We start from the raw sequence: 13,875 nt of genomic DNA on the forward strand, positions 1-13,875 counted from the left end.
GGAGAGCGAGTGCTGTGGGGTGCTCTTTCCTGGGCTCTCCTCCACTCCGTAGGGCCCTCCCTCTCTTCTCCCCATCCAGGGAATCCCAGGAATGCCACCCTCCTTCCTCCCTTCCTCTCCCCTTCACTCCCTCACAACCTTGGGGGGCAGGGCAGGAGAATTAGGCTGGAGGGAGCAGGTGAGAGGGGGAGGGGAGCAGGCTAGGGCGCCTGAGGGGAGGAGGGAAGAGCAGAGCTGTGGGTTGGAAGGGTCACAGGTCAGTTGGGGGGTCACAGATCAGACTGTCCGAAGCTTCTCACAAGCCAGGTCTGACTGGGACAAAATCCTCTGGGGGTGGGGGTTGGGGGGGCGGGAGAAATGTCACTGGTTATATAGGGAGTAGCTAGCCCTGGACACTGGTCAGAATGGGGGGGGTGGTCACTGGTAAGATGACTTTGCCCATCAGACACGGAAGGAAGGCTTCAATTACAGGTCAGTTTGGGAGTTGTTGGTCAGACTGGTCAAGGCGCTACTTTATTCTTTGGTGATACAGGAGAGCAACCATTACACCGGCAGAAGAGACCCTTTAGTATTAGTCACACCATTGCCTCCTCCGGGATGCCCTCCCTGCTCCCTGGCTGGATCAAGGGCTCCCCCAACCCCCTGGGCTCCCCCACCCCGGTCCTGCACACTCTGGGTCATCCTGGAGATGACCACCACTCTGGGGATTAAGCTGTCCCCTCACTGGACTGTAAATCCATGAGGGCAGGGCCGGGGCGGTCTCTGTTGGTCACTGCTGTGTCCCCAGCATAAGGCCTGACACAGAGCAGGTGCTCAGGGAAGGTTTGCAGGGCTCAAAAGTCAGGAGCACACGGGCTCACTGGAGCACCGCAGGACACATGATACAAAGTCACTCATGGACATGGGGTGCCTGGGTGGCTCAGTCGGTTAAGCATCTGACTTTGGCTCAGGTCAAGATCTTGCGGTTTGTGGGTTCGAGCCCCGTGCTGAGCCCCGTGCCAAGCCCCGTGTTGAGCCCCGTGTTGAGCTCTGTGCTGACAGCCTGGAGCCTGCTTCAGGTTCCGTGTTTCCGTCTCTTCTCTGCTCTTCCCCTGTTCGTGCTCTGTCTCTCTCTTTCTCAAAAATAAATAAACATTAAAAAAATATTCACACTCACTCCTGGACAAATACACCTTCAAGGGCTCCCTGGGACCAGCTCACACACTGCGACCCCCGACACCCACTCCCCAGCTCTTCTGGCTCCCGCTCGTGCCCCTGTTGCTTGGGCTGGACCCTAGTAGGCACCCTCTCATCAGTCCATCTTCCTCAAGAATCCAACCGGCCAAGGGTCTAGGTGAAGAGAAGGACTGGTGTGGAATGTGAATGAGGGAGGGAAGGCATAAATACCAGCCACAGTCCCTCACAGACCTGCAGAAACGGGTACCCTAACGTCATCTGCCCTCATCCCCTACCATTTCTTCCCACAAAACAGCCGGAGGGATCCCGTTAAAATGGGAGTCAACCCACATCACTCTTCTGCTCAGAATCATTCCAGGGTTCCTCCCAAAGTAAAAGCTAAAGTCTACTCCATGGCTCACCAGGTCCTCAGTCCTTGGTACCTCCCTGACCCCATCGTTCTTTCTCTTCCCCTTTGCTAGCTCTGCTCTTGCCGCGCTGGCCACTTTGCTTCCGTGCCATTCCTCCAATGCCAGCCGTGTGCTGGCCTCAGGACCTTTGCACTTGCTCCTCCCTCTGCCGGGACATTCTTGTCCACACAGCTCCCTCCTTTACTGGCTTCAGAGCTCTTCTCCAACATCACCCTCATCAGTTTCCCTTGACCATCTTATTTCAAATAGCAATTCCTGCTATCCCAGCCATTCCTTATTTCCCTTATCTTACTACATTTTCCCTCCATAGCGCTGATGCAACATGCTTATGTTTTATTGTCTTGCGTAGAACATAAGCCCTAAGAGAACCGAAACTTTGTTTTGTTTACCACTGAATCTCCAGCGCCTAGAACAGTGCTTGGCAGGAGGAACAGAGTAAATACGAATGGAATAAACGAATTTCCCAGTCCCATCCTTCCTGTCTCATGTGTATATAGTACACATTTCATATTTATTTATTTATTTTTTATAACTATTTTTTTCTATTTATTTGAAGCACAGTAAAAAAAAAATTGGTACACTTTGGAAATTCAGTGGCATATTTAATTTTTTAAATGTTTATTTATTTTTGAGAGAAAGAGAGAGAGAGAGAGAGAGAAATCCCAAGCAGGCTCTGTGCTGTGAGTGCAGAGCCCGATGCCGGGCTCGAACTCACAAACTGTTGTGATCATGACCTGAGCCGAAATGGGAGAGTTGGCCGCTTAACCGACTGAGCTACCCAGGCGCCCCCACATTTTATTCATTTCATTTTGTTTTAGGGAGAGAGCAGGAGCAGTGGGGGGAGGGCGGGGGCGGTGCAGAGGGAGCCCGACACGAGGGCTCCCTCCCGTGACCTTGGGTTCATGACCTGAGCCGAAATCGAGAAAGAGTCTGACGTGCAATGGACTGAGTCTCCCAGGTGCCCCTGGTGTCACCACTTACGCGTTGTCATTAACAAGCCTCATTTTTCCTCTACAGCCCCTCCCCCCCTCCCCCATCCTCAGTTTCCCTTTCCAGGTTGCTTGCCCTCAACAGTGGCCCTGGAAGCAGATGATTCTCCTTTTGAAGTCCATTTAGGAAGGGCAGGTGTAGCCCAAGTTTATGTCCTCATGCTTAAGTCATTCCCCTCGCTTCAGCTTATTCCGCGGGCCTTTCATCGTCTCCCGTCATCACAAGAAGGGCGAGTACAGTACAGAAGGCATTCCCAGGGAGAGACCACCGTCACGTAACTTTGATCACCGTAGATTGTTTGAACTGTTCTTTTTCGTTGTTAGGTGTTGCTTATATCTCAGTGTACCTAGCTTGTGAATTAAACTGTATCGTAGGTTTGTCCAGACATCCACGCACTAAGTCGCTAGTCGAAAACAAAGTATGGCTGGCGTTCGATACCCTCTGTGGTTTCAGGCATCCAGTAGGGGTCTTGGAACCGTCCCCCTCGTGGATAAGGGGGACGAGTGTGTCCATTATTTTACACACACTGTGTGATGGTCCACTTGAAACTAGTTCGCAGCTTGGGCAACACGGGATCAGGATACGTTTGGAGGGGAATGGTGATTCTCCCATCATTCCAGATTTGCGTCTGGAAGATGGAACCATGGGGAGTCTGTGTTGTCTTGGAGGTCACTGTGTGTGCATTTTGGGTTGGACAACAAGAGTTAGCTGTGCAGGGAAAGTTTAGATAAGAACTTTAAAAAAAAAAAAAAAAAAACGTTTTCTATTTATTTATCTTCAAGTAATCTCTGCACCCAATGTGGAGGCTGAGCTCAGAGTCCTGAGGTCGAGAGTCACACGCTCTTCCGAAAAGTGTTCAACATGTATTCATCTTTGAGAGAAACGGAACGTGAGCGGGGGAGGGGCAGAGAGCGAGGGAGACGCAGAATCCGAAGCGGGCTCCCTGCTCTGAGCTGTCAGCACCGAGCCCGACGTGGGGCTCGAACTCACGAACCGTGAGATCATGACCTGGGCTGAAACCAAGGGTGGGATGCTCAACTGACGGAGCCACCCAGCTGCCCCCGTCCTGCTATGCTTTGAATCAGGAACTAAATGCCAAAAAGCGGGGACTGGTTTCTCTGGGACACCTTCTATTTTCCTAAGATGCCTGCGACGGTATCTCTCGTTCCATATGCTACAACCCCACCTTGACGCTCCACCGAGGGGGGGGGGAGGGGTCTAGGTCCCTTCCTCTTACATCTGTGCCCTTTGGGGACTCACGTGTAAAGATGAGAACGGGGCAGGGGTGATGCTGCAGGACTCCCAAGATTAGGTAGCCTCTGCCTGGGTCACTAGAAACCTCTCCGTCAAGCCTTCAGCCACCACGTAAGCAGCCAGACTGCCTCAGGGGACCACGCTGTGGGGCGGGGCGGCGCCTAAACTCCAAGCTTGGCCACCACCCGGTGCGATTGCACCCTGCCCAGAACCACAGGGCCGAGCCCTTCCCCAAATCCTGGCCCGTGAGAGATTCTGTTCCCTTTCACGGCTCCCTTTCCCATCCTGGTTCTCTAAAATCGTTCCCCTCTGCCCTGGGATACCTTCCCCACATCTTTTCAGTCCCAGCTCGGATGTCTCCTCCTGGAGGCCCTCCCTGACCTCCCAGGCCGGGTCAGCTGCCCGCTCTGGGCCCCTGTAGCATCCCGGTTTCCCCCATCCCAGCCCTGCCCGCGCTGGGTCGTCACTATCTGTCCTCCACTGGGCTGTGAGCCACCAGAGATGGGGGGGGGGGCGGGTAGCGATTACTGCTCCGTGCCAGCCTCATCCAGCCTGGGCTGGGCACAGCGCAGGGCAGGGCTCACGGTTTAAACCGAAGTGGAGGGAGGCTTGAACCTCCGAGATGAGTGATGAGGTAGGGAGACACTTCTTCAGTTTGATTTGGACTGGAAATCACTGTTACTCTGGGAGAAGATCCCAGGGACGGATGGAAGAAAGAGAAGGTTAGGAACGCTGGGCAAGACCAGGTGCGTACCTCTTAAAGAAACGAGAGATCTGTTGGAGTAGGGGCTCGGGACTTGGATATCTGGGTCTGGGTTCAGGAATTAGTATTATTTTTTCATTAATGGGGTAAGGGGGTTGGTTGCCTGATTCTCTGAAAACTTGGGACTCCGGGCTCCTGGGTCTGAGGGAGGGGGCTGGCGGCCTGGACTGTTGGGTCTGAGGGAGGAGGCTGGAGGACTGGACTCCTGAATCCAGAAGAGCTGGGTTCCCCACCATTGCCCCTCCAGACCCCTGGATTCAGCAGGTGGCGATCAGGCTTCAAGGACCACCTGTTCCCAATGCCAAGCTGCCCCCTGGTGGCTGCTGTAGTTTTCTCCACACATCAGACGACAGACCAGGCTTGGCAGTTTATTATTCACAAACCCCTTGCAGCCCCTGGGGCTCCCTTTAGCAGCACGTGTGGTGCCCTGCAAGGCAGAAAGAGAGGTGGGTCAGATACTATCCCAGTCAGGTTGGGGGACAGGGCAGGGCCAGGCCGAGGGAACCTGGCCAGCGCTGGGGTGGGGTCGACTCACCGGCCCCCATGCCTGGGCAGCGATCACGGGCCCCACGGGGGCAGCCAGAGGGGTGACTTTTCCTTCAGGAGTTTCTGCAGTGGAGAGAGTTTGAAGAGGGGCTATTAATTTTCTGGAACCAGTGTTTTTCCCTTCTGCCCCCCATCCCATCTTCCTTCAGACCTGGGAGCCCTGGATCCCAGCCGCCTCTCTACTCACCCTGTGGCTCCCTCCCTGGCCTGAGGGTTGGAGGTGATTTCCCATGGGGCTAAGGCCACAGTCTTAATTCTTGGCAAGGATAGAGGGCCCTGAAGTCTGGGGAGGGCCAGAGGTACCTGGAGGGGAGGAGATTAAGAAGTGTCACAGCTGAGCTGCAGCGAACTGTCATTTCATAGGCCCAGATGGTGGTAACACATGGGTGGCTGGAGCCAGGAGGAGGGAGGGACAGCACAACAGTCTCGTCCTTGTCCATGCTGTTTTTTTCCCTAGCACCTCTGGCTCGAGTAGGAAGTTCTGTTTGGCCGTCTGTCCGTCCGTCCATTCATCCATCCATCCTTCCATCCATCCATCCTCCCTCCCTCCCTCCATCCTTTCCACTCACCCGTCCATCCATTCATCCATCCATCCATCCATCCATCCATCTCACAAGCATTCCCGGAGCGTCTACAGTGTGGGGCCAGGCACCTTCTAGGCTCTGAAGAGACAGCCATGAACCAGGCAGACAAAATCTCTGTCCTCATGCCGCTGATAAATTTACCGAGCAAAAGACTTACCATGAGTAATCAATGCATGAACAAGGAACTATCCACAGAGTATTAAGTGACCTTCAGGGAACTGGAATAGGCCTGGGGAGAGTGGGGGGCGACTGGGGAAGACCTCTTAGAAGGAGGGCGATGGAACACAAGGCTGAGTGTGACAAGGATGTAAGCAGAGGTCCTGTGGTGGGTGGGGGGCTTATGGCCTGTTAGGACAGCAGTAGTCCCCTGTTGCTGAAAAGGAATTGGGGGGGGATGGTAGGAGGTCAGAGAGGTGGAGACGGGTCAGGTCTCCGGGCCCTGTGAGCTGTGGAGGGTATGTTGGCTTTTTCTTGGAGCCCTAGGGGAATTAGTGGGGGCTTTTGAGAGGTCAGGGAGGGGTATGATCCAGGTTACGTAACCCAGGCTTGTTGACTTCATCGGGACCTGTGGGGCCCACGCCGGGCTGATTGCCATTCTCCACGTGGAGACAGCGAGGACGGGAGAGGTCCCCAGTGGCCAGCAAGGGGCCAGGGTCCCGCTGAATGACGATCTTGCTGCCTAGGGGTGGGTTTCTCAGATGGAGAACAGCACACGCAAACCGTACCCACATTGACACTGGCCTTTGCCATGATGCCCATTTCACAGACAAGGGAAGAGAGGCCCACAGGAGTGGAGGACGGAGTCTGGAGTCTCGAGCCGCGGGCATGGGATCCATTCCTGACCCTGTCATTTTAAGCCGATGGCCTCCACATCTCCGAGGCTCGGTGTCCCGTGCTTTACGGCAGGGATCACAACAGTACCCACCTCACGGGGCTGTCATGACGGTCAAAATTAATACACGAAACACAGGACCGGGTGCCCAGCAATTCAGACACACGTTAACACGTTAACTATGCTCACTACGGCCGTCACTTTGCTGGGAGGCAGGACCCCCCGGGGGCCATCCCTCTTACAGCATGTTTTGAAGAACCAAGGGGGTAGGAGTTGACTGGTATTTGAATCAGGCAGGGTTTGGGGAGAAGAGGAGAGGGCACGCCAGGCGCCAGGCGGAGGGCACAGCCCGGGCCAAGGTGTGCCCACGTGGCCGGAGGCGCCCCCCCTCCCCCACCCCCCAGCCTGCCGTCCTGGCCGCGTCCCCCCTCGTTGTCCTCTGGGAGCCAGCTGAGTGCCTCCTAATGTTTCCATTTGCCTTGGGCTGCAGGTCTGGATCTGTTTTTAGCTTCCCTGGCTGGTGTCACCGCCACCCCCCTTCCTGCTGGCTCACTTGTTTGCTGCGGTCGAAATAATGTTCCCGGACTTCCTGAGCTGTTTGTTTGAAGACGCCTCTGTATTGATTTAATCTTATGTGTACTCAGCCTAACACAGATGGGCCCCTCCCCAGCAGGCCAGGGTCTCGGAAAATCCTGGGGTAGGAAGTAGGGGGTGGGGAGGAGCAAGAAGGCTGGGGCTTGCTTCGAAGATCAGCAGATAATGGTAGGGCTTTCTAAGCACCACGCCCACCCCTCCATCCCCCCACCCCCCGCCCCCAACACCAGGTTCTCTTGTATCAGCCTGTGAAATTTTGACAGGTACAGTCACCTCCCTGAGCTTTTTCTCCTCTGGAAAATGAGGAGGGGAGCATTTCTTTCCTTTTTTGTTTACTTCACAGGGCTGTTGGGAAGGCTCTGTTCCCTGGATTCCTTGAAAACCTATTTACTGAGCACCTACTATGTGCCAGGCACTGTTCTAGACTCTGGAGATCCAATGGAGAAGACGAAGTCCTAACCTTCGGGAGGGTGGCAACCGGCTGACGGTGACAGAAAATTATACGCTTCTGCCAGGTGGTGGAAAGAGCTATGAAAATCAGCAGGGGGTGGGGGTGCTATTTTCAATAAAATGGGGGTGATCGGGGAAGGCCGCCCTGGGGAGGAGATGAGAGAGAGCAAGCCTGGGGGACAGGAGGCCTGGGCAGAGGGGACAGCTGGTGCAAAGGCCCTGGGATGAGACATGCCCGGGATGCTGGAAGGAGAGCCAGAAAGCTGGCGAGGGGTGGCGTAAGGAAGTGAACGAGAGGGCACAGAGGTGGTGGGTGCCAGATCGCCCAGCACCTGGTCAGTGGGTGCCGAGGGGGAGCGCAGGACCTGGTGCCCCTGAGGGACCCCGGAGCTGAACCAGACCAGCGCCTGACTCACCATTTTCAGCCGGCCTTTAGCTGGGGACACATTCAGCCGAGGGGGTGCTGAGGAAGCCACCTGGGAGTGATGGAGGGTGGGGAGGGGACTGTAAGTTGCCGTTTTCTTCCTACCTACGTGTCCTTCTGCTTAGAGTCCCAGCATTCGGGCACTCTTCCAGGCTTTGGAGATACAACAGAGAATAAGGCAAGGGCCTAACGCTCAGGGGAGTTTCATCTGGAGAAAGCCAGAGCCCCAGACCCTTGGGAAAGCAAAAATCCAGGCCCCTAGGACCCGACTCCTGTCACTAGCCCCCTCCTCCCTCAGACCCAGGATCCAGGTTGCTGACCCTTCCTCCCTCAGACCCAGAGGGCCCTGCCTGGCCCTGCTTACCTGCCCCAGCTCCTCGTCCCCATCTTCCTGGTCACTGCTGGACCTCAGGTACTCGGCAGCGGCCGTGGCTTCCTCTGGCTTCCCTTGAAATTGATGGATACTCACGGCCTCTTGGCCCTTGATCTCACCGCGGCAGAAGGGGCACGTCTGGCTTTCAAAGTGCTGGGGGTGGGATGGGAAGGGATATAGGGTCAGGGTCTCCCTGTCCCTAGGGCCACAAGGGCCCTCTTGTCCCTTAGGACCACAAGGGACTTCCTCCCCACCAGAGGGATGTGCTGAGGACAGATGGAGGGAAACAGAGGGAGAGGAGTCAGGCAGAGAGGGGCTGGGAAGTGCAGGACTGACGGGAAGGGGGGCGGGAGCCAAATGGGGTCCGGAGGGGCACAGAAGCAGATAGCCCAGGGGAGCCGGGTGTTGTTGGGGTCTCAGCTGTCCATGGTGATGATGCTGTTGCCTAGGAATGCCTGAGCACTGGCCTGGGCCCATGTTAATCGTGGGGAGCCCCACAGACATCCGCCCCCCTACCACCGCTGGGGCCAGCCTTGTTGTGGTTCCACCGGCCCCTGTGGGTCTTAGGATCATAGGACCCACCTCATCAACAACCACCCGTGAGCTCTGAAGACCAAGATCGATTACCCATAGGTCCTGGGGGGTACATGGCCTGCCTGGGGCCACACGGTGAGGTCCCAGGTAGAGACGGAAGGAAGACACACGCACCAGGGGGGCTCTGCCTTTATTAGGGGCTGAGTGGGGCGGGGGGGTGCCTTGGAATTCATGGGATCATTCTCTATTGGTGAATTTAAGGCATTGGGGTGTGGGAAGGGAAAAGCGGGGTCACTTAAGGGGTCAGCTGGCTAGGTTTTCCCGGGTTGTCTGTCTTTCTTTCTTTCTTTCTTTCTTTCTTTCTTTCTTAAAAAAAATTTTTTTCCCCAATGTTTATTTATTTATTTTGAGAGAGAGACAGACACCCAGAGCATGAGCCGGGGAGGGGCAGAGGGAGCAGGAGACACAGAATCCGAAGCAGGCTCCAGGCTCTGAGCTGTCAGTACGGAGCCCGACGCGGGGCTCGAACTCACGAACCGCGAGATCGAGATCGAGATCGTGACCCGAGCCGAAGTTGGAGGCTTAACCAACTGAGCTACCCAGGCGCCCTTTCCTCCCACCCCGACTCCGGGTTTTCTTAAAGGGGAACTTTATGTGGGGTGGCCTGTTTCCTTATTCGGGTCATTTTGCTAGGACCTGCATCCTCCAGCCCTACAGTGGGGCAATGTGTATTCAAGAATGTCCTTGAGACGCATGCCTCAGCCATCACAAGCTTGCAAACACTTCCATTACAATCACAAAGCTTCCCGTCAGGCACCTACCATACACAGGGGCCACTGCCCTCTTTCCCCAAGGGCTTGGATCCTCACCATGGCTCTTGGGAGGTGACTACTATCAGCCCGGTTCTCCCGAGGAAGAGGCTGAGGCTCAGAGAGGTGAAGCCACTGGCCCCAGGTCACCCAGCCAGGGAACAAGGAGCCCTTTCCGCTAATAAGGAAGCCAGAGAACGAAAAGCGGAGGCGAGAGATGTAGGGTAAGACGGAGACAGAGACACAGAGGCAGACACGTGGGCTCCTGTTCACTGCTCCCAAGTGACCCTGAGCCAATCTCTGCCTCTCCCCGGGCCTCAGTTTCTCCATCTGATCCATGAGGCGTGATCCCTCATGCTAGGGACTTCTAGCATGAAGGTGGAAGCTGGGGGGGGGGGGGTGGGTGGGGGGGGGGGGGGAGACTGGGCGGGAAGGCAGGGCGGTCGGACCCACCTGCCAGGTAGCCAGGCAGCTGCCACAGAGCAGGTGTCCACATGGCTTGATTTTCACGTCCTTGTCCCTCTCGGTACAGATCTTGCAGAGCTCAAACGTGGAGTCCATGGCCCAGTACAGCTTCAGCTGCTCCTAGGAGGCCGGAAGATGGGGAGGATGGAGAGGGGTGGTGTTAGCCATGGGGATCCAAGTCAGGCCACAGGACGAAAGTCCCGAACGTCTGTGCCAGCCCCGAACCCTCCTAAGTCCAAGGCCGTGTATCCGGCGGCCTCCTACCTGTACCTGCCTATGAGACTTGTTCCCTGGGGTGGTCTCTATGCAGGGTTGCCAGACTGAGCAGCTAAAATACAGGATGTCCTGTTATGTTTGATTTTTAGGTAAACAATGAACCTATTTTGGGGTTTAAGTATATCCCAAGGGTTCTGTGGGATATACTTATACCAAAAGATTTCCTTTGTCGTTTCTCCCTCGCCCGTGGGGTGGCTGTGAAGACTACACTGATACAGGGTCAAGTGCATTAGCCATTCTGACAACCTCAGCAGTATCATTTCCTGGTTTAATCCCCACAAAACTCCCCGGGGAAGGGGCAGGACGAGCTGTCTTTTCCAGAGAAGGAACAGAGGCCCAGAGAGGTCAAGTGATTTACCCCCAGGTCATGTGGCCACCGCACCAGCACGGAAACCCACAGCCTCTGGGATTCTAGGCCTGAGTCTCTAGGGAGAGAACTCCTGCGTTAAGGCCCTCGGGGGGCACAGTACACAGGGACAGGGACAGGACAGGCCTGGGCCTCACCTCCGACACATGGATGCGCTGATGGGGTTCCATCTGGCAGAGTTCAGTCAGGTCTGGGTTGTGGTTCTTCCCATCTGGGTAGAGGAAGCTGGGCGAAGGAAAGACGGGGGTACCGAGGGCCGTCTGATACTCCTCACCCCAGACATGGGCCCAGAGCCCCCCAGATGAGCATCGCTCCCAAACCCATCGTTGGCCTGGGGATCTTTTCCCTCCCCTCTCCTCAAATTGGGACTTTCCAGGGCAAGCTGTGACTCCTCAGGCCCCGGGGCAGGGCCGTGTCCCCTCAGATTCCCCAAAAAGGGCACACGAGACCTTGGTGGCTGAAGCTCTGGAAACACAAACTCAGATCAACAAGAACCAGGAAACTGATTACATCCTAGGCTTTGACCTCCCAGAGTACCCCCCCCCCCCCGTCCCTGTCCTCGAGTGTTCGGGCTCAAGCAGAAGACATCTTTGGGGCGCCTGGATGGCTCAGTTGGTTAAAGCATCCGACTCTTGATTTCAGCTCAGGTCATGATCCCAGGGTCGTGGGTGCCTAAGTACAAGCCTGGGATGTGCTGTATAGAGAACATATGGGTGTCAGATGAGCCTCGTTGAGACGCAAGCTCACTGTGAAAGTATCAGCTATATATATATTAAAACGTTTTTTTTTTTTAATTTTTTTTTTAACGTTTATTCATTTTTTGAGACAGAGAGAGACAGAGCATGAACGGGGGAGGGTCAGAGAGAGGGAGACACAGAATCTGAAACAGGCTCCAGGCTCTGAGCTGTCAGCACGGAGCCCGACGCGGGGCTCGAACTCATGGACCGCGAGATCATGACCTGAGCCGAAGTCGGCCGCTTAACCGACTGAGCCACCCAGGCGCCCCTAAAACATGTTTTTAAATGTTCATTTATTTTTGAGAGAGAGAAAGTGGGGGGGGGGGCGAGCAGGGGAGGGGGAGAGAGAGAAGGAGACACAGAATCCGAAGCAGGCTCGGGGCACGGAGCTGTGAGCACAGAGCCCGACACGGGGCTGAAACTCACGAACTGTGAGATCACGACCCGAGCCGAAGTCGGACGCTTAACCGACTGAGCCACCCAGGCGCCCCTCAACTGTATATTTAACAAGGTGTCTTCAGACAGAGACACACAAAAAGGTTACTATTGGTTACCAATCAGGTAGCAATTGGTTGACAAAAAAGTGACCAGATGGGGCGCCCTGCTGGCTCGGCAGGTACAGCATATGAAGATCTCTGGGTCATGAGTTCAAGCCCCACGTTGAGTGTGGAGCCTACTTAAAATTAAAAAAAAGAAATGTGACCAGAATCTTGCAGGAAACCGAGCCGGTATTTCCCCTACGAGCAACGGCTCAGTATTCAATAATCTAGTGTTTACAGCGACTTTATAGAACAGAACTACCATCAATGAGAACGGACTGCATATCTATCTCAGATCATATCATATCAACAGGACTAATAAGATAGCTCTGGCCAAAGGCTCAGGATGAGACTCGGGAACCTCACCTGCCTTTTTTCTCCTCCTCTCCTACCCAAGGCAGCTTCTGATCGAGGGGCTGTGGGGCAGCCAAGGTTACAGTTTGAAAACACCCGGTCTAGCTGCTTGCCCAGTGTTCTTTCTGCTTTAACCGTCTAGATTCTAGAATGGGATATGGATGTCTAGAAGCGAAAGCTGTTCAGCAGAATTCCAATAGGCCAGTGAAGCCAATTCCCCACACGCTTCTCAGAGCTGCCTGGAGCCCACGTAGCAGCTTTCTCTGAACTGGAAAAGGCGCCCCTTCCTCTGGACCCTCGTCTGCCACCTACCGGAACACCATGGTATTGCAAATTTATAACGTGGGCCGTGTGAATTGCGCGCCCTCAGAGCGATCTGGGGCCGGGTGCAACGTGCACCGCCTTTCCAAGTGCATTCTGCCGACACCCTCCACCTGCCAGGACGGCGACTCACAAGCCTTCCTTTTGTCCGTCCAGGAGTGTCTGGAACAGGGGCTTGTTGAGAGAAATGGTCTGCAGGATGCTGCCGTCTGAGTTCACGAATCCAATGGCCCATTGTCCCAGGTGAGTGCAGCTGGGCCGGAAGATGTAGCTGGCGGGAGAGGTTGGTAAGGGGGGTGAGGGTGCGATCGCCGCTGCCCCATCTGGGAATTCCCATCCCCTCATTCCGCTGGGGATCCGGGTGTCTAAGTCCTTGTCCTTTATAACCTAGCTTCCTGGCCCTTTTACCTGCCTGGCTTGTCTCTGCAGGCCTGCAGACGTGCTTGAACCTCATCGTATGTGAGGAAGGCCACGTAGCCCGGGTGGTTGACCGCCAGGAGCTGCCAGTTCTTGAGGAGTGTCGGCCAAGGCTGGAGCGGGGCAGCGCTGGGGTCACGGAGGGGCCGAGCAAGGCACACCTAGTGCCTCCCGGGGTCTCGGAACCCAGCCACGTTGCTTACATCCGTCGTGGGCCTCAGGCATCTCGTACACAGAAGACCCCAGACGCTCCCTTCCCCGGGACCCCAGGAATCTGAGATCCCGGCCCCCTCTTCCCTCAGACCCATGTTCCCAACCTCTCCTTCCCCCAGCCCTGGCCTTCCCTGACCTGGAAGAGCCTGGTAAAGATGTCAAACTCGAAGATGGACACGTGGCCGCTGCAAGTGAGGTTGATGGTGGAGCGCAAGGCCAGGCCCGTGGAGCCTGATTCCACCGGGTGGCAGGTGCACAAGATGGACTCAAACTCAGTCCAGGTCAGGACACAACTGGAAGGGGGGGGGGGGGAGCGGCACACAGCTGAGGCCTCCAGGAACCTAGCACGGGAGGGCCTCTAGGGAGGAGGGACCGGGGGCAGGACATCTGGGTCTGAGGAAGGAGGGGCCGGGGGCAGGACATCTGGGTCTGAGGGAGGAGGGGCCG

General features: G+C 55.7%; 1 protein-coding gene across 3 annotated transcripts in view; it reads right to left on the bottom strand.

The window, feature by feature from the left end:
* Positions 1–4,628: 4,628 nt before the first annotated feature.
* The window catches only part of CBLC (Cbl proto-oncogene C), a 12,425-nt gene continuing 3,178 nt past the window's right edge, over positions 4,629–13,875 (bottom strand). Inside the window, exons 3-12 of one of the 3 annotated variants that reach the window (XR_007455591.1) lie at positions 13,565–13,721; positions 13,207–13,328; positions 12,932–13,069; positions 10,985–11,072; positions 10,193–10,324; positions 8,388–8,549; positions 8,016–8,075; positions 5,327–5,442; positions 5,129–5,202; positions 4,631–5,020 (exon numbers count right to left, since the gene is read on the bottom strand). Coding sequence is in view for 1 of the 3 variants with exons in the window: in XM_049620847.1 (XP_049476804.1) it covers positions 5,193–5,202; positions 5,327–5,442; positions 8,016–8,075; positions 8,388–8,549; positions 10,193–10,324; positions 10,985–11,072; positions 12,932–13,069; positions 13,207–13,328; positions 13,565–13,721 (985 nt within the window). In the remaining 2 variants the exon portion in view is untranslated. The other 2 variants (XR_007455593.1, XM_049620847.1) reach the window with 2 other exon arrangements.

Source organism: Panthera uncia (genome assembly GCF_023721935.1).
Source record: "Panthera uncia isolate 11264 chromosome E2 unlocalized genomic scaffold, Puncia_PCG_1.0 HiC_scaffold_19, whole genome shotgun sequence".
Lineage (NCBI taxonomy): Eukaryota > Metazoa > Chordata > Mammalia > Carnivora > Felidae > Panthera > Panthera uncia.